The sequence below is a fragment of the Sorex fumeus genome, unplaced genomic scaffold, assembly GCF_029834395.1.
Source record: "Sorex fumeus unplaced genomic scaffold, SorFum_2.1 ptg000126l, whole genome shotgun sequence".
Lineage (NCBI taxonomy): Eukaryota > Metazoa > Chordata > Mammalia > Eulipotyphla > Soricidae > Sorex > Sorex fumeus.
In genome coordinates, this window is record NW_026606183.1 from 6,997,991 (window position 1) to 7,025,392 (window position 27,402).

At 52.6% G+C, this 27,402-nt stretch overlaps 2 protein-coding genes across 3 annotated transcripts; both read right to left on the reverse strand.

Annotated features, from left to right (window-relative positions):
* Nucleotides 1-359: 359 nt before the first annotated feature.
* Nucleotides 360-11,520, reverse strand: ZNF771 (zinc finger protein 771). Of its 2 annotated transcripts, none has more exons than XM_056137743.1 (3): nucleotides 11,386-11,520; nucleotides 10,880-11,029; nucleotides 360-1,380 (listed from the first exon to the last, which is right to left on the reverse strand). In XM_056137743.1, the coding sequence occupies exons 1-3, from the start codon at nucleotides 11,500-11,502 to the stop codon at nucleotides 568-570; spliced, it is 1,080 nt and encodes a 359-aa protein (XP_055993718.1). In that variant the 5' UTR covers nucleotides 11,503-11,520; the 3' UTR covers nucleotides 360-567. The 2 variants fall into 2 exon arrangements, with proteins under 2 accessions (XP_055993718.1, XP_055993719.1); XM_056137744.1 differs by lacking the exon at nucleotides 11,386-11,520 and adding an exon at nucleotides 11,217-11,240.
* Nucleotides 11,521-19,536: 8,016 nt separating this feature from the next.
* ZNF48 (zinc finger protein 48) lies at nucleotides 19,537-24,526 on the reverse strand. Its single transcript, XM_056137733.1, has 2 exons — nucleotides 23,920-24,526; nucleotides 19,537-22,141 (listed from the first exon to the last, which is right to left on the reverse strand). Exons 1-2 carry the CDS (start codon nucleotides 23,996-23,998, stop codon nucleotides 20,346-20,348), a joined length of 1,875 nt encoding a protein of 624 aa, XP_055993708.1. The 5' UTR covers nucleotides 23,999-24,526; the 3' UTR covers nucleotides 19,537-20,345.
* Nucleotides 24,527-27,402: the final 2,876 nt, after the last annotated feature.

The following is a 27,402-nucleotide window of genomic DNA, read 5'->3' on the forward strand; positions in this document are numbered from 1 at the left end:
CGCGAGGCTATTTAAGGATCAAGTGTGGGATCATCCCACACACAAGCCTTACGGACTTGGTAGCCCCACTTGTGCTTCCCAAGAACTCAATTCAGAGCCAGAGCCTGGGTCCAGCCCTCTGCCCCCTTCCCCACCCCTCCCCCCCCCCACTTAAGAGGCACGGGCAGGGGCTGGGGAGATAGCACGACGGGTAGGGCGTTTGCCTTGCATGCAGCCGACCGGAGTTCGATTCCCAGCATCCCATATGGTCCCCTGAGCACCGCCAGGAGTAACTCCTGAGTGCAGAGCCAGGAGTAACCCCTGTGCATCGCCAGGTGTGACCCAAAAAGCAAAAAAAAAAAAAAAGAGGCACAGGCAGGTGAGGATATAATACTTTATTCACTAACATGGGCCGAGAGGATGAAGCGAGGGAAGGTGGGCACGGGGTTCCCAGGACCCAAGTAGGGGATTCCTCCCGCCTCCCACATTCAGGGCAGCTGGGCTGGCCATCCCGCCCCCGGGGCGGCCCTCCGCTGCCCCCGCCCCCCATGCGTACGCGCGCGCGGGCGCGCGGACACGATCGACTGCTCAGCTGCCCTCGCAGTCTGGGCAGCGCTCGGTGGCGGTGCCAGCCGCGGCGCCGGGGGGCAGCTTGAAGTCCCGGCCGCAGCCCGCACAGATGAAGAGGCGGCGCCGCATGTGCGCGCGGCGGTGCCGGATGAAGTGCGAGCTGAGGCGGAAGCGCCGGCCGCACTCGGCGCACGGGTAGGGCCGCTCGCCGGTGTGCGTGCGCGCGTGCTCCGCCAGGTTGGAGCGGTGGCCGAAGCGCCGGCCGCACACGGCGCAGCGGTGCGGCTTCTCGCCCGTGTGCACGCGCCGGTGCTTGGCCAGCGCCGAGCTCTGCGCGAAGCGCGTGCCGCAGTCGGCGCAGGCGTACGGCCGCTCGCCCGTGTGCGTGCGCCGGTGGCGCGCCAGGCACGAGCTGCCGCCGAAGGCGCGTCCGCAGTCCGGGCACGCGTACGGCTTCTCGCCCGTGTGCACGCGCAGGTGCTGCGCGTAGTTGGAGCTCTGCGCGAAGCGGCGGCCGCAGTGCGCGCACGCGTACGGCTTCTCGCCCGTGTGGCGCCGCCGGTGCTGCCGCAGGTTCGAGGCGGCCGAGAAGCGCTTGTCGCACTCGGGGCACTCGTAGGGCCGCTCGCCCGTGTGCGTGCGGCCGTGTTTGGTCAGCGCCGACTTCTGCGAGAAGCGCCGGCCGCACTCGGTGCACGCGAAGGGCCGCTCGCCCGTGTGCGTGCGCGCGTGCTTGGCCAGCGTGGAGCGGCGCGCAAAGGCGCGGCCGCAGTCCGGGCACGCGTGCGGGCGCGCCGGGTCGGCAGGCGGCGCTGGCGCCTCGCTCGGGACCTGCGGGGAGAGGGGACAGGTCAGGGACAGGTCCGCTGACCCCTAGGCCCGGGAAGCAGAGACATGGGTCTCCGAGCGCCCCGTTTGCCAGACAGCGCCGGCAGCAGTGACCACCCCCGAGGAAGCTTGTGGACATTCAAGGAGATCCACACGGGGAGGCAGATGTCACTCTATCTGCTGTCTACTCTTTATTCACTCAACAAATACTGAGCAAGACCACGTGGCTGACGCTGCATTTAAAACGCCCAATTCCTGCTTTCAGAAAGGTTAGGATGCGACTGAGTGGTGTTCGAAACAAAGCCAAACGACAGAAAACCTTCCTGGTAAAAGCAAAGAGGTAAAGGAGAAGGGAACGGCCTACAGAGCGGACAGTGAGTTCCTGAGGCAGGAGCTGCCTGCTGAGTTCCAGGAATGGCAAGAAGTGCTTAGTGCAGAATGCACAGGCGCTGCTGTGAGCAAGCCAGGGATCCAGTGGGCAGTTCCACTGTGAGGGCTCCCTTGGGATGCTGGTATGAGGGAGGATCAAGGGCAGAAACAGGAGCCTGGTAAGAGAAGACACTGGCCTGCCAGCCGGGGAGGTGCAAAGTGAAGAGATCTACTTCTGCATATTTGGGGGTTGGAGATTTGATGATAAGATTAGATTCAGTTGATTGGATGGATTTTGATTGGATCTTTAATTCTGACATATCTGGAGCCTAGGAGAGTAGATTGGAGATTTAATTAGGAAATTATCAGCCAGCAGATGGTTTGTATTTATTTTTGCTTTTGGGGGTCACACCCAGTGATGCCTGGGGCTTACTCCTGGCTCTGTGCTCAGAGTTCACTCCTGGGGACCTTATGGAATGCCAGGGATAGAACCTGGGTCAGCCACAGCAAGGCAAGTGCTCGACCTAGTGTACCATTGCTCTGGCCCCTGCAGATGGTTTTTAAAATCTCCAAATAGGAGCAGATCACACAGGGAATGGACAGACAGGGGTCAGCCAGCAAAGGAGGCTGGGGAGCAGCCGAGAGTCAAATAAGGCCAAGGGCCCAGGCTCTTCAGCAAGCTGAAAAGCAAGCACCAGTCAGACTGAAGCTGTGAAGAAAGCAAGGGTAAAACCCACGTACTATAGCACTGAAGCACTGTCCTCCCATTGTTCATCGATTTGCTCGAGCGGGCACCAGTAATGTGTCCATTGTGAGACTTGTTTATTTTTTTTGGCATATCGAATACACCACAGGGAGCTTGCCAGGCTCTGCTGTGTGGGCAGGATACTCCCGGTAGCTCACTGGACTCTCCAAGAGGGACGGACAAATCGAACCCGGGTGAGCCACATGTAAGGCAAACGCCCTACCCGCTGTGCTATTGCTCCAGCCCAACCTAATATACTGAAGTCTAAAATGGAGATATTAGAAAACAGGCCAGTTTTATGAGGCCTGGGCTTCTCAAGATAAAATCAGAAAAAAAACGGGGCTGGAGAGATAGCACAGTGGGTAGGGGGTTTGCCTTGCATGCGGCCAACCTGGGTTCGATTCCCAGCATCCCATATGGTCCCCTGAGCACCGCCAGGAGTAACTCCTGAGTGCAGAGCCAGGAGTAACCCCTGTGCATCGCCAGGTGTGACCCAAAAAGCAAAAATAAAATCAGAAAAAAGGGGGAAGAAATGCTTTTGTAAGAAGCAGGGAAAGGGAAAACATTTTACACTAAAATAAAGGGGACTGCCATAGGCACATTGCTCCCTTGTTAGAAAAAAAGAATGCTCACCCAGCAAAAGTGATGTGGGCCAAGCAATGAGGCACATTAATCCATGAGCCAGCGAAGGGAAGTAGGTGAAGCACAGCTAACTGACTCCCTAGAGAGCACTGAGGCCTTTTCCTTCTGTGAGTTCCAGATTAGCGACTTCAAGGCCTTCAAGATGCAGTAACCTTTGGTAATCAACTCAGAAATTCGAAATCAAGGCAGTTTGGGAAATCAGTTTGGGAAAACAGCCCAGGGAATTCTGGAGTCTGTACAGGCCACACAGATGGCTCAGCAAACTGGAGCGCATGCTTTGTGTGCAGGAGGCCTCGCTTTGATCTCCAGCACTGCACAGTCCCCCAAGCATGACTCCCCCCTACCCCCCACCCCAGCACTGAGCTAGGAGTAGCCCCTGAGCATTTGTAGGGGTGTAGGCCGCCTCCCCTCCAAAAAAAAAAAAGTCCAGGAGCTAGGGAGATAGTACAATGGTTAAAGCACATACTCTGCATGCCTCCAAGCTGGGTTTGACCCCCAGAATCACATCATGTGGTCCCCAGAGCACCACCAGAAGTGATCCCTGAGCACCAGGGGTATAACGAGAAAGAGTCCATACAATGATAATAGCAATTAGGTTTATTACAGCTCAATGTGCATTGCGATGTAAAGTTTTGAATATTTTTGTGCAGGAGAGGGCCCCACACCCAGCGGTGCTCAGGACTTACTCCAGGCTCTGTGCTTGGGGATCACTCCTGGCAATTCTCCAGGGACCAGAAGCAGTCTGTGAACTGAACCCACTGTGTGATCTCTCCAGCTATATAGCCCCTGAGCACTGGTAGAGGCTGACCTCATTCCCCCCGATCTCTCCAAGAAAGACTCAGAATTAAAATTAAATTGATATTTTAAAATAAGAAACTCCATCGTAGGCTTGGCACAACCCAAATTCAAGGTCACACTTTTGGGTCTTGTCCTGGTTTTGGTATCTACCGGGTTTATTTCAATGTATCAGTCACTGTGAAGAGAAGTTTTCTCATTTTTGGCCTTTCCTCTTAGGTATCTTTCTTTAATATGGCCTTAGCAGTGCTTAGAGTGATAGTACAGAAGGTAGGCCACTTGCCTTGCACGCAGCTGACCAGGGTTCAATCCCCAGCATCCCATATGGTCCCCCAAACCCTGCCAGGAGTGATTCCTGAGTGCAGAGCCAGAAGTAAACTCTGAGCATCTTCAGGTGTGGTCCAAAACCCAAAAGTAAATTAATTAATTTAATTAAATAGCTTTACCAGCCTGAGGAATTCCTTATGTTGGGCTCACAGGTTATGGATCTTCACACCGAAACCCTTAGTATGTCCAGCTCCAGGAGAGGCCTTTGGATGCTCCAGAAATAATCTTGGTAAGAGGAGCTGAGACAGGGCCGGAGCAATAGTACACTAGATAGAGCCTTGCACAAAGCCAACCTGAGTTCAATCCTCAGTATCCCATACGGTCCTCCGAGCACCGCCAGGATTATTTCCTGAGTACAGAGTCAGGAGTAAGCCCTGATCATCGCCAGGTATGACCCAGAAAACAAAAACATAAAAAGAAGGACTAAGCCTAATTTGTTAAGACCCCAGCAAGTCATTCATCCTTCCTCTGCCTAAGGAACTTGAGACAGACTAGGCTAGGTCAGAAGTCCCCAGCGAGACAGGAGGATTCCACTGGATCGAACAGGATTTAAGTGTTATGTAGGCAAACTGATTTTTTTCAGTGTTTTACTTGGGGGCCACACCTAATGGTGCTCAGAGATCACTCCTGGCTCTGCACTCAGGGATCACAGCTGGGAGGCTCCGGGAACCTTATGGAATGTCGGGAATCGAACCTGAGTTGGCCATGTGCAAGACAAAGCACCGTATGCACTGTACTATTGCTCCAGCCCCACAGTTCTGATTTTTTTAATGTTTTTTTGTGTTTGGGTAGCACCTAGCAGAACTCACAGCTTACTCCTGGCTCTGTGAATCAGTCTGGCAAGCTCAGGGGACCATATGGGGTGCTAGGAATGGAACCCAGGTCGGCCGCATGCAAGGCACTCAGCCCTAATTTTTAATTTTAATGTTTTGATTCCTCCCTTCCTGGCTTACAATAACACAGGATTTCAGGTATAGCTTCCCATCTCTACACGTATAAACATGTATCTTTATGTGTGGTGGCATGGATCAAACCCTCACACCTGAGAGGCACATGTTCTACCAGTCATCTACATGCCTTGACCCCCATTTTTTTTTTTTTTGGTTTTGGAGCCACATCTGGCAGTACTCAGGGGTTACTCCTGGCTCTGCACTCAGGAATCACTCCTGGCAGTGCACGGAGGACCAAATGGGATGCCAGGGACTGCACCTGGGTTGGCTGTGTGCAAGGCAAGTGCCTTACCTGCTGTACTAACTCTCCAGCCCTGCAAATTTTCATTATTTTGTTCAATAAATCCTGCATTTATTTGTTAGAAAAATAATAGATTATGTGACACCCCCAAATTCAATAGTATTCTTAAATGAAGGTTAAGTTATTTAACAAGGCAATGTGAATCTATCTGAAGAACAGCTTTAAAGAAATTAGGACAGTAGATGGGGGATATGTGTATGAAAGAAACTTGGGAATTCCTGAGTATAAGTGATCGTTAGAGAACTTTTTTCTTGGTGTATGTGTGGGTGATGTTTGGTCACAGATGGTCGTGCTTTGGGGTTTCCCTAGCAGTGCTCAGGTGACCATATGGTGCTGGGGATTGAGCCTGGGCCTCCAACTCCACACCACTAAGCTACCTACTCTCTAGTCCAAGGACCTACATAATTAAAATTCTACAATGTGCAATGTGGCTTCCCCCCTCATTCCCCCACCACCACCACCACCCGGAGAAACCATGTGTTCTCTGTCTCTGTGAGAAATCAAGAAAAACAAAATCTACAACTGTTAGATTTAAAGTTACAATAAATGGTATTTACATGGTACCCTGTAAGTAATTTTTTTTTCCTTTTCAGTTTTTTCAGTTTTTGGGTCTTACTTGGTGGTGCTCTGAGAATGTGCTCAGGAGTGACTCCTGGCAGTGCTCAGAAGACGAGATGTGGTGCTAGGGAATCATTCTTTTTGTTTTTGTTTGTTTGTTTGAGGGCCACATGATGTGGTATTCTAGGCATACTTCTAGCTCTGTGCTCAGGGGTCACTCCTGATATGAGGTACTGGGGATCAAACTAGGTCAGCCATATACAAGGCCATCACTTTAACCTATGTACTATCTCTCTAGCCATCGTTTGCACAATTTTTACCTGTGGCCCTGTTGGAATATCCTGGGGGCCCACAAGGATCTATGCAGCCCCCAATTAAGAAAGGCTACTCTAGGGGCTGGAGAGATAGTACAGCAGGTAGAGCGTTTGCCTTGCACGCGGCCAACCCAGGTTCGATTCCCAACATTCCATGTGGTCCCCTGAGCACTGCCAGGAGTGATTCCTGAGTGCAGAGCCAGGAGTAACCCCTGTGCATTGCTGGGTGTGACCCCCCCCAAAAAAAAGCAAAAAAAAAAAGAAAGAAAGACTACTCTAGCAACCAACTACTATATCACTGGAAGTATAATCCACAGACCACATCAGCATCACAGGGAATTTGTTAGAAATGCAGAATCTCGGCATTGGAGGGATAGTACAGTGGGCAGGGCGCTCGTGTTTCCTGAGCCCCATCAGGAGTGATCCCTGAATGCCAGCCAGGATTAGGCCCTGAGCACAGCCAGCTGTGGCCCAAAATAAAGGCAGCATCTCAAGTCTCATCCCAAGCCTACTGAATCATACGTAATCTTTAATTTAATAAGATCCCTAGATAACTTCAATGAATGTTCTAAATTAGAAACCTGAGACCAGGGGCTGGAGAGATAGTACAGCAGGCAGAGAGCTTGCTTTGCACATGCCTGACCCAGCTCTATCCCGACACCCCGTAGTGCCCCCAGGAGTAATTCCTGAGTGCAAAGCTGGGAGTAACTCTGGAGCATCACAGGATGGCACCAAAACAAAAACAAAGACACCTGAGGCCAGGGCTGGAGCTTAGCAGTAATTTGCCTGGCATGTGTGAGATCCTCAGTTCAATATCCAGCACCTTGAAACCAAAAACAAACTAAAATTATGAAGCCTGATCTAGGGGGCCAGAGAGACAGGACAGTTAACAGGGCATTTGCCTTGCACACTGCTGGCCCAGATTCAATTCCCAGCACCCAATAGGGACCTGGAAGTCCACCAGAAAGTCCTTGAGCACAAAGCCAGAGGTAAGCCCTGAGCACTACTGGATGTACCCCACCCCCCCAAAAAAAAAACAAAGAAACCTGATCCATGGGGTGGGGGAGACAGTTCAATAGGCTAGGGCATATATGCTTTAGGTATTCAGGGGCCCCTGGCACTGCATGGTCCCCAGTACCTCTGGGAATAACCCCCCCAAGCACCAAGCCAGGAGTAACCCCTGAGCAACAAAACAAACAAAAAAGTGAGGGAGGTGCCTAGGAATCCTAATCAAGAATAAAAGCTACTCGGGAAAGTATGAAGCAGGTGAGCGTCCAGTGGCAGAGACCATATGGGCAAAATCTTAAGAGCTGAAAAACAGTCTGTCTGAGGCTGAAGTATGGATGGAGAGATTAGATTTGAAGCCAGGACAGAAGGTCAGATGGTGAAGAGCTTAGAATACCCGAGTTAGAAGCTGAGACTTTATTCCAAAGGAAATAAGAAACCACTCAAAAGTTGAAACAGGGAAAGACAGGGCTGGAAGTGCACAGAGCCCTCTTGAGAAAAATCTCTTCTATTCATTACAGATAGATGGGATTTTGATAAAAGAAAATCCTGCAGCCCAAACGCAGCATAATTAAGGCCTGTTCTGGACAATGATTGGGCTTGGGGCTTGGTGGTAGCTAAGCCATAGTTAATCATCAGCACTGGCGGATCACAATCACTATTTCACAGATAAAGTGGCATTCAGGGGGATCACACTGAGAATCGATAAGCGATCTTGAGAGGACAGAGCTAAAAGTTCCTGGGAAGTGTGCATGATAATTCTCAAGGCCTACCTGCTCCAAATCAAGTGCCCAGGTCACACTTCTGGCTGGAATTCAAGGACCTTAGTTTCATGATCCCATTTTACAGATGAGAAAGCCAAAACAAAGCTGGTGAATGGTAGAGGTAGACTTTGAAGCAAGGATGGTTCACTGCTACATGCATGATACCATTCATAGTCTGGTCCTATATAACTTTCCTAGCTAGTGATACCCACCCTGCCACCTTCTCATCCTTAGCTTGAGCAGGTCTACTCAAGGTTCTTTCCAATCAAAAAACACCCTTTTCATTTATTTCCTTTTGGGCCTCATCTCTCCCGAGCCTTTGCTGCTGCTGTTACCCCCAGCATCGCCCCTCCTCTTGCTAACCCCTAACTAAGCCTTCAAAGGCCAGAGTCAGAGCCTCCCCACTGTTAATCCTCTCTGGAGGCCTCATATCCTATCCCCTGTTTACTCCCAAACCCAGAATAAATGTCGTTTGTTTTCTGTTTTGTTCTGTTCAGTTTGGGGACTTTGTATTCTGGGATCATGCGGTACTAGGAATCAAACCAGGGTCAGCCACATGCAAGGCAAAAGCCTTAATCAAACCTGTACCATCTCTCTAGCCTCCCAGGAAGAACTTGAGCAAGATTTAAAAATCTCCAAAAGGGATATGTAGTCCGATGTCCTGAAGTTTCAGAAGGATTAATAACGACGGTAGCAACTGGCATTGTGCTTATGTGCCAGACATAATTCTTACTCATGAACAAGTATTAGCTCATGTAATATACATACCCCCCTCCCTAAGAAGGTGCTGTTATTATTTCCTACTTACAAATAAGGAGAATAAGGCACAAAGAAATCAAGAAACTTGCCAAGAGGTCAGAGAGATGGCTCAAAGGACTGGAATGCAGGCTTTGCATGCCGGAGCCCCTGGTTTGATCCCTGGCACTGCATGGTCCCCTGAGAGTGACTGCTCAGCACTACCAGGTGTGGCCCCCCAAAAAATCCAAAAACCAAAAATAAGAATCTTGCTAAATGTCACACAGCTGGTAAGTGATGGAGTTGTGGAGTTGGAAGTCCACCCCAAACTCTTCAGTTTCAATTATCATCAATATTTTTTTGGGGGGAATGGGACATCACAGCCAGCGATGCTCATTAGATACTCATTAGCCAGCTCAGTCTTCATGGGTCACTCCCCACATGTGTACTATGGGACTGTGCGGTGCTAGAGATCAAACCTGGGGCTCACACATGTGAAGTTTGTGCCCTGGAACTTTGAGTGGGAATCCAAATCCTTCCTTCCCTCCCTCCCTCCCTCCTTCCTTCCTTCCTCCCTCCACCTCTTCCTTCTTTCCCTCCCTCCTTCCTTCCTTCTTTCCTTCCTCCCTCCACCTCTTCCTTCCTTCCCTCTCTCCTTCCTTCCTACCTTCCTTTCTTCCTTTCCCACACACATCAGTGCTCAGGGCTGCGCTGGATTCACCAGAATACTCAGTGACCCGTGCCATGTCGGGGCTCCAGGTGGGGCCTCCCCCATGCAAAGCATGCATCAGCCCGTTGAGCTATTGCGCCAGCCCAGAATTCTTAACTTACTGGCCACAGGGCCAGAAGAGGCAGGACTGAGCCAGGAAGATGGGCCAAGAAGGGCTGAGAAAAACAAGTATCTAGTTATTTGGGGGCTGGGGAGAAGGCTCAAAGGGCTGGAGCCCCAGGCTCAATCTCGAGTACTGCATGGTCCCCAGAGCACTGCCTGGGGCATCCCCCCAAACACCGAGCAGGGTGGAGGGGACTAGCCCTGGAACATCTCGATGTTGCACCCACTCCTCAACCAAGTTACTGTGACTGGAATAGGGAGTCAAAGCAGCCCACCCCCACCCAGGGCCCAGCACACCCACTAGGGGGCAGCAGAACTTCCTCTCCCTGGGAACAGGCACCCAGGCGGGGAAGAATTGGGGGGGCTGGGAGGGGGGAGGGTTTCTGGGCCCCAGCAACCTAGCAGAGCTAGAGGTGCACTCAGGGCCAGGGCTGGAGGTGGATGTCCTGCAGGGTATTGGGAAGTGGAAAAAATGCCTGTGGCATTAAGGTCTCGAATGGGAAAGTGGAACTCATATTCTGATCTTAAAATGCCTCTCTCTAAGCCTTCAACACGCAGGATCCGACCCCATATCACCTGCCATCCTGCTCACTTGCACCAAGGCTGCAGCTGTACGCCTGCACGCACCCACTCACTCCTCGGAGCCACTGAAAACACCACAGGGAAATTTTCCCCTCAGACCCCCAGAGGTCTGAAATAAGTCATCCCTCACCTAACTTGCCACCATCACTGGTCAGCAAACTGCCCGTTTCCTTGAGTCTGTTTCCTTACCTGTAAAATTGGACACTGCTGCCGATGTCACAGGCCTGTGTGCTGAGAACATTGTCTGGCACAGTAAATGCGAGGCAAGAGCCCACTGTGCCTATTACCTGACTTGAGTTCCAACATCCCACCCCACCCCACCCCAGCTCGGTCCCCATTAAGTCCCCATCTCTGGGCCTGTTCCCATCACACAGAACTACAGCTGCAGGTGACTTGTCAGCCTGACTCACGGAGAACCAAGGACAGTGCCTGGTAGATGTGACATCTACGTGTGGCAGTATGGCAGTGGGGCCACGGGGGAGACTCCAGGTTTGAGATGCAGGGTAAAATAGGGTCACTGGATTCTGGGGGAGGCTGAGCCAGGTTTCAGGGCAAATGGGGCCCCAGAGTGTGGGACACGTACCTCCTTGTTGTCCATGGGGATCTTGAGTTTCACTACCTCATACTTCTCCTCACCCTCCTCTTCCTCACCCTTCACCAGCAGCACCATCTCCTCTTGCATCTCTTCCTCCTCCTCCTCCTCTGCCTGCTGTTCTCCAGGCATTTTGGTGACCTGGGGTGGGGAGCTGGGTCAGACGCTCAGGACCTGCACCCCCTCCCCCTTCACTCCCTTTGGCCCTGGCCCAGGCGGCCGTGGCTTCTCGCGCACCGGTCGCTGAGTCTGGCCCCCGCCCCTCCACCCCGGCCCCGTCTCACGCCCCGCCACTGCCCCGGGACCAGCTCCAAAGACACTAGTTCACCCCACTCATCCCGGCATTCAAGGCCTTGAACATTCGAATCTCCAGCTCCGGCAAGTCACCACCCTCCGCGCGCTGAGTCACTCCTCAGAGCCTCGGTCGGCAGCCTGGAGCCTCAGGGCACCGGCAGGAGGCGGGATCGGGGCGGAGACCCCAGGGTGTGCGCACTCACCAGCCGCAGGTTCGGGGCTCGCGCTGCCCCAGGCCAGGGCGCCCGGGCGGTTGGGCACTCAGCGAGGCCGAGGCTTCGGGGGCGGGGCGGGGCGGAGCCTCGAGGGCGAGTTGTCATTGGCCGAGGAGCATGGCCCCGCCCCTCAGGGGGCGGAGCAAGCGGCTCCAGGCGTCTGGCCCAAACTGCATCGGTCGGGTGGCGAGCCCAGACTTGGCGCCCTGCACACTCCTCCGATTCCCAGGGATCCCGGGCCGCCTCATCCTGGCCTTTAAGGTCCTCGCAGTTAGATTGTAACTTACGTTCAAGGCGCGTCTCTAGTGGCTGGCTCGGAGGTCGCCGCCGCGGCCAAGCGAGTCAGCTCCGCCCGAAATAGGCCACGTGCGCTCCAACCCCCGCCTGGGCCTCTAGCGGGCACCCGGCCCGGAGGGCGGACCCTACTGCCTCCCCACCAATTCCCTTTCTTCTCTTTCTTGCTTTCCCATCTTTTCCTCCTTTCCGGCCCCCGATCGTTGGGATAGCGTACTCCGTGACTGCATACTTCTCAAATAAACAACCACACAAGCTTATCGCTGCTACTTAATTGTATGATCAGCCAACTTTGTGCCATCCTTGGAGCACCAGGTCTGCTCTGATCCTCACAAAGGTCTAACCATTTTGCAGAAGAATTAAAAGTCTCCAACGGTCTTCATAGTACTGCGGCTAAGCAGTAACTCCGGAGGAAAACTAGTACCCTGTGCTGCCCCTTATCTTTTTTGTCTTCTGGGGTATTTTTACTTTTAAAAATTAGTGCCACGGGGGCTGAAGTGATAGCACGGCGGGTAGGGCGTTTGCCTTGCACGTGGCTGACCCGGGTTTGATTCCCAGCATCCCATATGGTCCCCCGAGGATGAGTGCATGAACCATGAGTAACCCCTGTGCATGGCTGGGTGTGACCCAAAAAGAAAAAAGAAAAGTGTCATGAATAATTCTTCCGGCCAAACAGAATGCAGCAAGTAAGATACTTAACTTGCAAGTGGCTGACCCAGGTTCCATCCCTGAAGTCCCATATTGTTTCCACCCCACAGCCCCAGTACTGCCAGGAGTAATACCTGAGCACAGGGATGGCCTGAAAACAAACACCCCAGCCAGAGCAATAGTGCGAACGCGTAGGGTGTTTGCCTTACACAGTGTTGACCTGTTTCAATCCCTGGCACCTCATCTGGTCCCCTGAGCTGGCCAGCAGTGATCCCTGAGCATAAAGTCAGGAGGAAGCCCTGAGCACTGCTGCGTGTAGCTCAAAAACAGAAAAATTCTTACAAATTTTCATTTCCAACACTTAAGGATTGGAAGGTTTCATATAGAAACTTATTTTTCAGGGCTAGAGTGATAGTACAGCGGGTAGAGCATTTGCCTCACATGCAGCTGACCCAGATTCGATCGCCTCCATCCCATATGGTTCCCCAAGCACCGCCAGGTAAAATTTCTGATTGCAGAGCTAGGAGTAACCCTTGAGCATCGCTGGATGTGATCCCAAAAGAAAAAAAAAAAAACCCTTATCTTTAATCTATCTTTTAGAAGTTATCTACCAAAAAAACACTGATACATAGGAGTTGGAGAGATAGTACAACAGGTAAGGCACTTGCCTTGCATGCAGCTAGCTCTGGTACTATCCCTGGCATCCCATATGATCCTGCAAGCATTGCCAGGAATGATCCCTGAGTGCAGAGCTGGAGTAAGCTCTGAGCACCACCAATGTGACTCCCTGTCCTTAAAAAGGTATCTACATTATCCCACACTAATAGAGCAACTTGGATCCAGAAATAGGGACTAGGAAGAGAGCTTAAAGCTCAGAGGATTGTCTGCACTCAGGAAGTCCAGGGCTCAAAACCCAGCACCACATAATACCCCAGCACCATGTCTCAGAACCCCTTGTTGTGTCCCCAAAACAAAACAAAAATTTAGAAATGATGAAAGTGTGATGTGGTGACTCAAAGTTATCAGAAAAGCAGGTGGCTTCTAAAAGATAACTGGGAGGTGAGGTGTTCCAAGGTCAGGACATGACCTGCACAGCTGTCCTACACTGTACTCTTCAAAGGAAAATTGATATCCCAATTATATGCTCCAAGCTAACCACTTAATATCTAGTTCTGTACTGAAATTATGTTTGCTTGCTTTAGCTAATGAGAAAGTTGACCTATGTAGCCAAGTAGAATCACGATTATCCTGTTGTTTGTCGATTGCCTCGAGCAGGCACCAGTAACATCTCCTTCGCCCTAGCTCTGAGATTTTAAAAAGTGCCATATTCAAGGCTCTTTCAGGGTTAGGAGAATGAGACCCATCGTTGTTACTGGTATTTGGCATATTGGGTACACCACAGGGAATTTTCCAGGCTCTGCCGTATAGGCAGGTTACTCCAAAGTAAGAATGAGAAAATAAGATGTCACGCGGCCGTAAATGCGGCCGCACGCTTCCAGGAGCTGGGTTTTATAGTCTCTGGGTCTTGGCCATTGATGGGATTACACGGAGCCAGGGGGCAGTTGGTGGGTGTGACCCCTGCCCACTGGGAGATGGAGGATCTGGGTGGAGAATGCTCAGCCCCAATCTGAGCAGGCTTGGAGATCTCAGCCCCAGGACCCGCATGCCTTTGTTCCTCTGCCGGTACCTTCATGCGTGTAGAGAGTGGTCTCAGCATGGTTGTGGCTGGTTCTGGAGGTCTTTGGCTGCCAGGGCTCTGCTCGTGGTGGGGAGGGAAACTCAACCCGCCCCCCTCCAAGGGGCCCCGGCGAGGACAGCCAGGCATGGGGGCAGGAAATTAGAATGAATCAAGTAGAATGTGATAAGGAATGTTTAAAACCTTGCCTGGGTTAGGGTCCGGGATTCAAACACAGACACCCATAAGGAGTTCAAAGACTTTATTAAAGAGAGTTTTTACAGACTGATTGATCAGGCCCGCACCCCATAGAAAAATGGTTGGGGTACGAACCCTTCCAACCGCGGGGAAGGGTTTAAGTAGTCTAAAACCACATCCTTGGCTGTCCACGTTGTTCTTTCTCCCTAACTGACCTGTAAGCTGATTGGTTAGTGCCACCTGTGGATGCCCTTTTGTTCTATTCTTTCCATGCTTGGCTGACCACTATGTTCCTTCTTTTTACTGATTGGTTGGCACTATCTGCAGGTATTGTGATTTTTGTTCATTCTATTCCCTTTTCCAAGATGTGGTCTCAGGTTCATTCCCAGTTCAGCCATCACTTACATAATCATACAGAATAGCAAAATGGCTACTAACAACTAAAATGGCTGCACTTTGGTTCATGCTGAAAATGGCTGTACTTTGGTTCTAACACCTTGGACTCAGGTTCAGGGCTGATCAGTACATCACCACCTTGCTCTTGGTCTGAGCAGCCCCTGCAAGTTAATAAAGTTTCTTCAATTTGACAAACAAGCTTGTTCAAGACTTCCTGGAAAATTCTCACTCTGTTACAGAAATGACATTTAGTGAATGCTTATAATCCATACCTGTCTCTTCACAACAGCTTTGTTTAAGTTAATATCTGTCTTTGCCAAATAGGGAATTAAAGCTCAGAAATTGTATTTGTTTAGTCATATAGTTGGTAAGCAACACATTCTTTCTATGGCACCCAATATCTCTCTCAGGACTTAGGAAATAGGAGCCAGAGAGACAGCACAGTGGGTAAGAAGCTTGCCTTGCATGCAGCTGACCTATGTTTGATCCCGGTATCCCATATGGTTCCCTGAGTATTGTCAGTTGTAATTCCTTAGCAAAGAGCCAGGAGTAACCCCCGATCATCACTGGGTGTGGCCCAAAAAATACAGAAAGAAAGAAAGAAAGAAAGAAAGAAAGAAAGAAAGAAATTATTATTTTGGGGGATCACACCTGGCGATGCACAGGGGTTACTCCTGGCTCTGCATTCAGGAATTACTCCTGGCGATGCTCCAGGGACCATATGGGATGCTGGGAATCAAACCCGGGTTGGCCACCTGCAAGGCAAATGCCCTACCCACTGTGCTATTGCTCCAGCCCCAAGAAAGAAAGAAATTGGGAAATTGTGACTGGAGTGATAGTACAGGAGGTAGGGTGTTTTGCCTTGCATGTGGCCGACCGGGGTTCAATCCCTGGCATCCATATGGTCCCACGAGCACTGCCAGGATTAATTCTGAAGCACAGATCCAGGAATAACCCTGAGCACCACCGGGTGTGGCCCCAAAGTTAAAGAAAAACAAAAAATAAGTCTTGCATGTTTAGAAAGCAGAAAGAAGTCTTGCGTGCTGAAAGCCAGTGAACTAGGAAGGGAAAATGCAGGTGGGTATTGAAGGGGAGGAAGGCAAGGACTAGATTATGATTGGAGCACCACCCCAAGCAGAGGCAAGGCCTGCTGTTTCTGAGCAGAGAATCACAGGGGAGTGCTAGTTGGGAGCAGTGAAAAGCCTGAGAGGAAGGAATCTCCTTCTTGGAGAGAAGGAAAAGAGCTCTCCTTGCACTAAGAACATGAATGGATGAGGAATGTAGCTCAACTGTGAGGTCCTATGTTTGATTCCAGGCATGGCAAAACGAAAAGAAATGTGTAAGTATCTACCTAGAATCAAATATATTTCCTGTTCAAGTAAAGAATATCATGATAGGGGCTGGAGCGATAATAAAGTGACTAATGTGCCCTTGGCCAACCTGGGTTCGATCCCTGGCATCCCATATGGTTCCCTGAGCACTATCAAAGTAATTCCTGAGTGCAGAGCCAGGAGTAACCCCTGAGCATCGCTGCGTATAGCCCCAAAACCAAGAAAAAGAAAAAAAAGATTATGATAGGGACCAGAGAGATAGTACAAAGGGCAGGATGTTTGCCTTGCATGTAGCTGACCTGAGTTTGATCCCTGGGATCAAATATAGTCTCCCAAGCTCCAGCAGGGTTGTGGCCCCAAAACAAACAAACCAATAAAATACATTGTGATCTTGGGGACTGAAGCGATAGCACAGTGGATAGGGCATTTGCCTTGCATGCAGCTGACCCAGGTTCAATTCCCAGCACCCCATATGGTCCCCCAAGTACCGCCAGGAGTAATTCCTGAGTGCATGAGCCAGGAGTAAACCCTGTGCATCGCCAGATGTGACCCAAAAAGCAAAAATAAATAAATAAATATACATACATATATATTGTGATGAAGTGTGTATGAATATACATGAAATATTCGTATAATACATACAAAAATAGTGTTCTGAAATGCAAATAACAACATGGAAAGTGAATAACTTCTTAGAAGGGAGGACCAGTGGCTGCAGGCCTCACTGTGAGTAAATGTGAAGTGGAAGTTTGCCAGATTTACAAGTAGGTAGCAGATTGTGGGGTTGTAAATTCTTGTGAAGAGCACACCAGATTCCAAGAGTAACTTTCACCAAAGTATTTAGTGAAAACTATTGTGTACAGGACCTATTCTAAAAGGAGGTAGAAAATTAATCTGGAAAAGTCTTCATCTTACTAATTAGTCTGGACTACACTTTTCATCTGGGGAGGAAAGGGTCATGCTTAGGACTTCTGGCTTTGTGCTCGCTCGGAATCATTCCTGGCACACTCTGGGACCATACGGGTCACCAGGGATCAAACCCAGGTCAGCTGCATGAAAATCAAGAGTCTTACCCGCTGTACTATTGCTGCTGCCCCAGCCTCTTTGGAAAAAAAATTTTGATCACTTAGGAATCACTTCTGCATGCGTTTCTTTCAACTGCTTCACTACCTTGCCTGACTTTGTCTAACTTTCACTTAGAAAGAGGGCACACTTAGTCATATTACCCTACCACAACCTAACACTGAAGCTACAACAGCTGAGTGATTCATTATGCTCAGAAGCTAAATGATCAGATGAAGGGAACCTTCTGGTCTTAGACAGGCCTTCCAGGTAAGCTTCTAGGAAATAATTATGACCGGTTTTGTCAAGATTTGCAAGTATGTGCATGTGTACCTGTGTGTTTGAGGGGAAGGGGTTGCAGGTAGGAAGGAAGATGGTGATGGGGCGGAGGGGGCATTCCAACTAAAGGAAACTGAAATGTCTGGAATTAGAGAGATAATACAGTGGGCAGGGCCCAGGCTTAATCTCAGCAACCCATAGCATTCCCCGCCACCCCATCCCCCCACCCCCCAGGAGTGATTCCTGAGTCCAGAGCTGGAGTAAGCCCTGAGCACCGCTGGGTGTGGCCCCCAAACAAAAAAACCCAAAATAATAATAACATGAAAAAATTAAAAGGTAATAATGAGGGGCCGAAGCAATAGCACAGCGGGTAGGGCGTTTGCCTTGCACGTGGCCAATCCAGTTCGATTCCCAACATTCCTTATGGTTCCCTGAGCACCGCCAGGAGTAATTCCTGAGTGTATGAGCCAGGAGTAACCCCTGTGCATCGCTGGGTGTGACCCAAAAAGAAAAAAAAAAGAGAATGATGAGCGTGGTTCCCCCTAAAATAACAAAACTAACAAAGTGTGGTTCTCAAACACAGGCAGATATACATAGTGTATATATACATATACAGATATATATATAGTGATGGGGCCAAGCATATGCTCTGCGGGCGGGAGGCCCCCATCACTCATCCTGAGGAATGCCAAGAGCGACCCCAGCACTTAAGCAAGAGCAGACCATGAGCACCAATGTTGTGGCCGACAAGCAGATATAAATACAAGGAGTGATGTGGTCTTACTTTGGACAACCTGGCAGGCTACCTGCCCACACAGCAATGTAACCTGCCCACACAGCAGCGTCTGACAAACTCCCCGTGGTGTACCCAATATGCCAAATACCAGGAACAATGATGGGTCTCATTCTCCTAACCCTGAAAGAGCCTTGAATATGGCACTTTTTAAAATCTCAGGGCTAGGACAAGGGAGACGTTACTGGTGCCTGCTCGAGGCAATCAACGAACAACAGGATGATGTGATCGTGATGTGGTCGGATGTTACTTTATACAGTCCACTACGGGCCATTCTGGTAGGGAAGCATCTTCCCCCGACAAACTCCGGAAGTTCCAACCAACCCCACGGAAGACCGCTTAGAGGACAAGTCCCTGACCCCGGGGGTTAAGCCAGGAGCCCACGGCCGCAGTCTGCAGGGCGAGGGGCCGACGCGGACGTCCCGCGGCCGCCTGGAGCGAGCTTTCATTGGTTGCGAGGAAAACGCGGCCCATGCTTACGATCTCGCGAGAGTTCGGGGCGTAGGCCCGTCCTGCGCGCCGGTTAGCCGAGGCGTTCAAAAGGCTCTGCGGCGAGGCTGGCCAGTGTTTCGTTCTTTAGGTGGATGAGCCGCCCTCGTCCTTTCTGTCCCTGGCCAATCAGGTCAGCGCCTCTTTCTCCTGCCTGCCCATTGGCGCGCCCGTGGAAAGCGACGGGGCCGGGCGCGCCGCGCCTGCTGCTGCAGGGGGCGCCGGGAAACGCGGCCTGGCCCCGCAGCCGCGCCCCGCCCCCCGCCGACCTGTTTCTCGGCAGGCGGAGTTTCACGGCGCGCCGAGCCTCCGGGTGGCGCCTCGAGCGCCCGCCCCCGCCCGGCCACTTTCGACTCGTACCTGTCGCCATCACAAAGGGTCTCGCGCGCCGCCTCCCCACGCACTCCCCGTGGCGTGGGCTTCCAGTTCAGGGTAGAGCTCAGTGCTGTGAGCTGGGTAGCGTCTATGGGCAGTCAGAATCCACGCGTGGGACATGCGCCGACTGACCCGGGGGCCCGTTTTTTCGTTTGTTTTTATTTAGAGAAATTGACTTAAAAGAAGTCAAAGGGAAGAGAGCTAGAGGGACCACCGGCAGGGCCAAGGACTTAGTATAGGGGTCTCGGCGCTTGTCTTGCACACGACTGGTCCAGGTTCAACCCTTTTGCCATGTTACCTACCACAAGGTCCCAGGACTAAGACCTGAGCACTGCAGGGTGTGGCTCAAAACACCAAAAAACAAAGAAAAAAAAGAACACTAGCTTCTCCAGAGGGGAAAATAGGGCGAGTACATATCTCAGGTCCAGATGTGGAAGAAAACCCTGCCCCACGGAGCTCATTTTAACCAGATGTGGAGCTAGAAAGCAGCAATGCCAAGCTCAGGATCTGGAGCCTTCACGTGTCAGTGGGCTGGCCCTGTGGTGAACTCCCCAGTCCCTCCCATCCATCCACACACACACATGCACATGGAGTCCAAGCCTCAGACAAGAAGCAGTTTATTGAGGTGACACAGTTGTGGCTGTTGGGCCCCGGGGCTTCTGCTCTGCCCTTCTCCCATCCCTGCTGCTGTCCACTGAGGTTTTCAGCTGCACTGGATCTACTTTGCCAGCGTCCAGGTGTCAACAGGGCAGTTTGGGGGTGAGTTAGTCCTGAGACTAGGTTCCTTGTGCTGTCCAGGAGTGAGCTCTGGCTGAACACATGCTTGCAACCTAGGTTCCAGCCCCTGCACCACTTGGGCCCCAAGCCCCTGAGTACCACTGGAAGCAACCCAAAAAGTTATCCTTACTATTCCCCCTAAATTCCAGGAGTCCCATTGTTGCAATTCACAAAGTCAAGCCTGGTTTGGGGGCATGGCTGGGAGAGCTTTATTTTTGGTTGTGAGCCACACCCTGCTGTATAGTCAGGGCCTAGTCCTAGTTCTGCACTCAGGAACCACTCCCAGTGGGGCTCAGGGCACCATATGGGGGGCTGGGGATCAAACCTGGGTTGGCCCCATGCAAGGCAAATGTCCACCTGCCCAATGTACTATCGCACCAGCCCCAGGGTTCACTCCTTAACAGTTTGGGAGGCAGCAAGAATTTAGGTTTCCTTAAGAGTCCTAAGGTCCTGAGCCCAGCTAGGACATTTCCTGAGTGAGCTTCAAGGCCATCTCCAATCTCTATTTCTACCTATTCACTCCGTTCTCCCCCCTTTGTCCCCCCAACCACCTCCCAGGCCCTATTTCCTCTGCTTAGCAAACAGATACCCTCCCTTTGGTCTCCTGGCCTTCCACCCTCCCCGGCCCCCATCATTCCAGTCCCGTTGGTGGCTCCTCTTTGAGGGACCTTGCCTGATCATCTCCTATCCCAAAGGGCCTCAAGACCAGGTGCCCACGCTGGTGCTTGATTCGGGCCGAACTGTCCCCAAAACCCTTGCCACACTCCGCACACTTGTAGGGCTTCTCCCCTGTGTGTGTACGCCTGTGTTTGACTAAATCAGAGCTCCGTGGGAACTCCTTCCCACAGAAGCCACACACGTGCCGCTGGCTGGGTGCAGAGGGCTGGGCCTGGACTCGGGCTGGAGGGGCCACGGGGGCTGGGCCTGGGGGGTTATGTGGCCTCAGGAGAGTGGATGCTGGTGGTGACCGGGCCCGCTCACCACGGTGGGTGCGGAGGTGCTTGACCCGGGCCGAGCTGTCGGCAAACCCTTTGCCACACACAGGGCAAAGATAGGGCTTCTCCCCCGTGTGCACACGATGGTGCTTTACGAGGTCCGAGCTTCGGCGGAAGCCCTTGCCACAGTCAGGGCACTTGTGGGGCTTTTCAATGGCTAGTGGTGGAGGTGGCTCTCCAGCGCGTGGGCCCCCAGGCTCAGGCTCCAAGCCTGGCAGGCCAAAAGGCCCGTCACCTGAGTGTGAAGGGCTCCGAGGGGTCAGCGGGGGGCTGGTGCCAAGAGGAGGTGGGGGAGGACTTGAGCTGGGAGGCGGGCTAGGGATGAGGGGGGCCAGAGGGTAGCCTGGGAAGCTGAAGTCCTGGGGCTCCAGGTGCGTGAGGCGGTGGCGGAGAAGGGTAGAACTGAGGCTGAAGGTGCGGTCACATTCGGGGCAGGCGTGAGGCCTTTCCCCGCTGTGGGTGCGGAGGTGTTTGACCCGGGCTGAGCTGTCGGCAAAGCCCTTGCCACACTCGGGGCAGAGGTAGGGCTTCTCCCCCGTGTGCACCCGGAGGTGCTTCACCAGATCTGAACCCCGCGCGAACTCCTTTCCACACACATCGCAGCCAAATGGTTTGGGCCCCAGGTGACTGCGCTGGTGGGTCAGAAGGCTGCAGCTGAGGACGAACCTCTTGCCACAGTCAGTGCAGACATAGGGCTTGTCCTGGCCTTTGGGTCCCTGAGTGGCGACTGAGGCTGTTTGAGAAGGCTGCCGGCGGGGCACCACTGGCCGGGGGGCCTGCTCCCCCCGGTGCGTCCGCTGGTGCTTTATGCGGGCAGAGCTGTCCCCGAAGCCTTTGCCACAAATGCCACACTTATAGGGCTTCTCGCCTGTGTGTGTGCGCTGGTGCTTCACCAGGTCAGAACTCTGCCGGAAGCTCTTGCCACACTCACCGCAGATAGTGGGGCGCTCACCAGCAGGAATTCTGGACCGAGGAATCTTGGGGGGGCCCTGGGCTGATGGCCGGGCTCTATAGGGCTTCTCACCGCTGTGAGTCCGCTGGTGTTTGATACGAGCAGAGCTATCCCCAAAGCCTTTCCCGCAGACGCCACACTTGTAGGGCTTCTCCCCTGTGTGGGTGCGCTGGTGTTTCACCAGATCAGACATCTGCCGAAAACTCTTGCCGCACTCACCACACACAGCAGCCCGATCACTAGCCTGGCCCCAGCGGGGTTCCCCCAGGAGCCGGGGACCTCGATCCCGAGGCTTTCCTAGTCCCTCTCTGTGCACCCACAGATCATCCCAGGTCTGGAAGCCGTCGGGTTTGAGAGAGGCATTTCCTACTTCGTGGCCTGGGGCCAGGTCTTCCTCCTCCTTGAACCTCAAGTCATCCTCCTGTGGGGTATGTTCGAACTCCTCAGGCTCGGAAAGCGCCACAGTCTCGCTCCCTAGACCTGGGGAAAGAGAAGGGAGTTGTAGACCCTGTGTCTGACAGTGCGGCCCGAGGCTTCCGTCACCACCCTGCTTCCAAGAACTTCTGGAGCACTTACTATTGTCTCTGCCTCTCATTTACAGTTATTCCCCTAAGCTCTCCGGACCAGATGGCCAACAAGTGCCAAAGTTGCATCTTATTTTGAATTTTTATTTTATTTTATTGTTTTGGGGCCACACCCAGTAGTGCTGAGGAGTTATTCCTGGCTCTGTATTCAGGAATCATTTCCTGGTAGGCTCAAGGGCCTTAATGAATGCAGAGGATCCATGTCAGTTAGCTATTTGCAAGGCAGGAGCCTTACCTAATGCACTATCTCTCCAGCCCCTTATTTTTAATTTTTAAAAATCACTGAATGGAGTGATAGTACAGCGGGTAGGACACTTGCCTTGCACACGGCTGACCTGGGTTTGATTCTTAGCATCCCATTTGATCTCTAAGCACCATTAGGAACTAATTCCTGAGCGCAGAGCCAGGAGCAACCCCTTAGCATCACCAGGTGCGGCCCAAAATAAAAATAAAAAGATAAAAGTTAATAAATGCATGACAGCCCAATTCACTTTGCTCCTCAAAGTAGGGACTGTCTCTGACCTTCCTCTTTGATCCCCCTGAAAGCAGGAACTAAATCTCTGTGAAAGGTACCTCTAACAGACACCCTTATCAGCAGAGACAGGACAAACTAGCTCTGCTTAGCTCACTCAATTAGATGTCCAAACCAAAGCTTTCAAGAATGGCTTTGTGCTGTCTGTTCTTCACAGATTAATTGCTTCTTTGTCTAAAAGCTACTTAAACTGTTTGGCCATTCACTAGGTGACCTATATTTTATGAAATTAAATGTCTTTTTTCCCCTTCTTAATCTCTTGCGTCAATTTATTATTTTGTTGCCCAAAGGAACCAAAGAAGATGAGGGAGAGATCCCACCTGCCTTGCTTTTCCTCTGTGCAGCAAGAGAGTCCTGGCAAGCAAACCTAAGATTATTATCAGCCAATTCCTGTTTCACAGACACTGTCACTTTTTCAAGATTAGAAAGGTCAGAAAGTAGCAGAGGAGTTTATAACTTCTGTCCCTCTGACTCCTGAGCCTGTGTTGTGACTACAGTGTAAGAGCTTTCATTTGAAAAAGCAGGCATTTGCTGATTCTATTGTCGCTGGAATGGAGTGCTGCTTCAGTCGTTTGATCTTGCACAGATTCTAAGAATGAATTCCAAATAACTGCTGTCACAGAGCTGGGGAATCATTGTCTGTATGGGGACAGGTTCTCCCAGCGAAGGAAGGAGAAAACCACGGGGAGGAATGGAGTCTAACGCCGGGCAAGGCATCTCGGGACTAGATGCAGCATGTAAGGTCTGGACCGAACACCAGGCTGGGGCTCTGCACTGAGCTGGGTTAGATTTCTGAGAGGGAAGACCGGATTAGATCAGCCCGGCTGCAGAGGGCATCGGCTGAGAGACAAGGGCAGCGGGGAGGCCGCTGTTTCTACCGAGGAGAGGCAAGGGCTGGAGTCAGGCAGCGCCGGGGCGGGAGGCGATGGCCGCGGGGAGGGGCGGCAGTCCTTGAAATGATGCCCCTTCCCGGCCGAGCGCACGGAGACACGGGCTCTGCGGGTGTGGACCCCCACCGCCACCCCCGCCTCGCCGAAGCACAGTTCCCGCCCGGTCGTTCGGGGGCTCGGCCAGGTAGCGCCCGAGCCCGGACCTCCCACCCGCCGGGTACCTGCCGCCGACCGCGCCTCGCCCGCTCTCACCTGCGCGGGCGCCCCGCAGCTGCTCCCTCCGCTCCGGACGTTGGAGCTCCGCGCCCCAAGGCTCCGCCGCGCGCTCCATCGCCGCCCTGGGCGCGGGGACCGACTCCAGCCCACGGTCGCACAGCCCGGGGCCGCTGCCCTCTGCCGGCCGGCGTGCGGGTCCGAGGCGGCACGCGGTGCCCGAGGAGCCCGGCCGCGTCGCCGGCCGCCCTGCACCTGCCGGCCCCTCGGCCCGCGCGGCCGCACCCGGAGCTCGAAGTCGGGCTCAGGTGCCGGAGTCGCGGGCTGCCGGGGGCTGCGGGCTCGGCGCCAAGCAGGGAGGGGGTCGGGGCCGCCGGGGGCGGGACGGGAAGCGGAAGCGCGGCCGCCCCGAGTCGCTCTAGGACCGCGGAGGAGCCGCGCGCCCGCGGGGGCCGCCGGTCGGCCGGAGCGCGGGGCCGGCGCGCGGGGCCAGGGTCGCTCGGCGCCGGGGCCGGGGTCCGAACGCGCTGCTCTCCGCCGCCAGGCAACGTCCTCGCCGCCGGGCCGGGCCGCCGGGCCGCCACCCCGGCCGCGGGAGACAAAGAGCGCGTCGCGGACGGGCCCCGGGAAAGGGTGGGGGTGGGGGGAGACCGAAGCAGACAAAGGGCGGCGGAGACCCCAGACGGGGCGGGGCGGGGCGGCGAGACGCAGGAAACAAAGCGGGGCAGGTCCGAGGCCCGAGGCCCGGGTGGGTGCGGGCGCCTGCGAGCGCGGGACGCCCCGTAGGTGCTGAGTGGCGACTTGCCAAAGGGGATCAGGGCCGGGCCCCGGCTCACAGACTCACAATCCTCAGCTAAGACCGAGAGACAGCGGCAGGCCAGGACCACGGGAGCCAAAGACTGGCCGCTGGAGACAAAGAGATGTAGGAACAGATAAGAGGGAAAAAATCATTGGCGGCAAATCACATGAGCGCTAAGAAAAGGCAGGGAGATTGGCGAGAAACCGGTCCCGATGCGGAGAAACAAAAGACAATGAGAGGCAGACACAAAAAAGGAGGCCGTGGGAGAGGAGGGACAGGTCCAGAGCCCGCCGAAGGGGCAGGGAAGGCCTGGAGGGTTCAGCTCAGTTTGGCTGGGCCCCTCGCAGGCCGGCAGACGCCCTGCGAGAGCTCCAGGCAAGCCTGCAAATGGCAGCGGCCGATCTGCTGATGGAGGGAAAAGTATATTCACTCGCATTCCTTAGCTCCGAAGAGCCAGGAATTTGGAATAGAGTTGAAACCTGTGTGAGACTGTCCTTGAGGTCACAGGGCTTTGTGGGAGAGCTGAGGTATTCTAAGCTGTGGGGGTGTTTCTGGGTGCTTGGCATGATGACAAAACAGGGATCACAAATCAATAAGTGCTTAGAGGTCATCAGCCAGTCTAGGCCTTGAAGAGGCTAAGAAGCTCATCAGGGAGCTCTGGGCTCAGTAGAATCAGAAGATGGGTGAGGTACAGGTTCTGCCCTAACCGATTAACAAGCTGTGGTAGGGTGTGAGGCTACCAGAGGAATCAGTCTCTGAAGATTTTAGTATCTAAGGGCTGTCAGGGCATTCATGCAGAATCCAACTGAGGCAGGCAGATAAATAGGAGAGGGTCTATGGCAATGGAGTTTCTGAGAAGTAATAAATCCAGTAACACTGAAGCTGTAAGAATTTAAGGCCTAGGCCTGATAAGATCTTCCTGGCGCCAGTGACAGACCCTGTGGAGGCTGGACCCCACAGAGACACGAACTTTAGCAGAGACAGAGACTGCAATTAAGGATCTGAAGGAGATTTATGACACCTGAATGACCCCCATCTCTGCCAGAGAAATTCCAGACCAAGGCAGCCCCCCTTGGCAATCACCCTAGCAACAAACTCTTACCTAGCTAGACAGTCCCACATGAGGGCAGGTTGGAGAAACCCTATAAAAGCCACCTTGAACAAAGGAAAGGCATGCATATACTGCCTAAACTCATGTGCTGCTTGTGCCCACATGGCCCAGCACATACAGTGTCTGAACATACGTATCACCTGCATCTCCCCTCTTGAGATGTGTACTGTGACTCTCTCCACCTTTGGAGATGCCTGCCTTCTTCATTGAGCGTGTTACTCTCTCACTTTCTCTCCCTCTTACCCCTTCCTAAAAAACCTCCAAATAAAATCTGTGTTTACTTCACTGCTTATCTACTCCTGAAATTCCTTTTTGTGAGGAAAACAAGAGCCTATAAACCCTGGGTAAGGCCTAGGACTGATTCTCCTTTCCTGCAAAGAGCCAATCCTCGCTCCAGCCTGAGTCTGGCTCCCCCCAAGAGAAATCTTGGGGCTGGAGCAATAGCACAGCGGGTAGGGCGTTTGCCTTGCACACGGCAGACCCAAGTTCGATTCCCAGCATCCCGTATGGTCCCCCGAGCACCGCCAGGGGTGATTCCTGAATGCAAAGCCAGGAGTAACCCCTGAGCATCGCCGGGTGTGACCCAAAAAGCAAAAAAAAAAAAAAAAAGAAATCTTGGGTGGGGATTAACTCCCTTGCTGAGAAGACCAAATAGACCTTAGGTGTGACATTAGGTGTCAAGGTCACCTGATGGAACTGGCGGGACTCTGGCAGACTTTACCAGTCCTGGTCTTCCCAGCTGGTCCCAGGGTGGCAGAGGCGGATTGGGAGAAAGGACCGTCTCGTCTTCACCTCACATACGCCACCATGGGGGCCCACTTACTTCAGGATTCTAATTCTACCTGTTCTGTTTTGATCTTGGGGAAATTATTTCTCTCTGGTGAGAAAGATAGTACAGGGATTAAGGCACTTGAACTGCATACAGCTACCTGGCATCATCCCCCAGTACCACTGTCTTGAGCATCACCACAAGTGATTCGTGAGTACAGAGCCAGGAACACTGCTGGGTGTGGGCCAAAAGAGTTTTACTGGATATTTTTTGCTAAATACTTAGTACATATTAATCCTTGTTGCCACAGGGAGCTTAGGTTTATTGGGTTACTTCCATCACAGTGCTCCCATTCTTGTGTTTATTTGTAATTTCTTTCTTTGTGCTCAGCTTCCCCAAACTGTCAATAACCTTTTCCTCCTGATCAGACTCTGTTGACTTGTCACTGTCACTGTTCTCCTATTGTTCGTTGATTTGCTCGAGCAGGCCCAGTAACGTCTCCATTGTGACCATTGTTACTGTTTTTGGCATATCGAATATGACACGGGGAGCTTGCCAGGCTCTGCCCCGCGAGCGAGATACTCCCGGTAGCTTGCCGGGCTCTCTGAGGGGGGCGGAGGAATCGAACTAGGGTCGGCCATGTTGGCCGCTTGCAAGGCAAACACCCTACCCGCTGTGCTCCAGCCCTAGTTGTTGACTTGTAAATATTGTTTTTTCTCTTCTCAAGTCCTTTGCATAGTTAGTTCAGAGCAAAGTCTTTTTTGTATGGACACAGATAGATAGTTAATGCTATGCTTTTGTAATTTGGGAGTTAATTTACTTTGAATGATATTTACCTCCTGG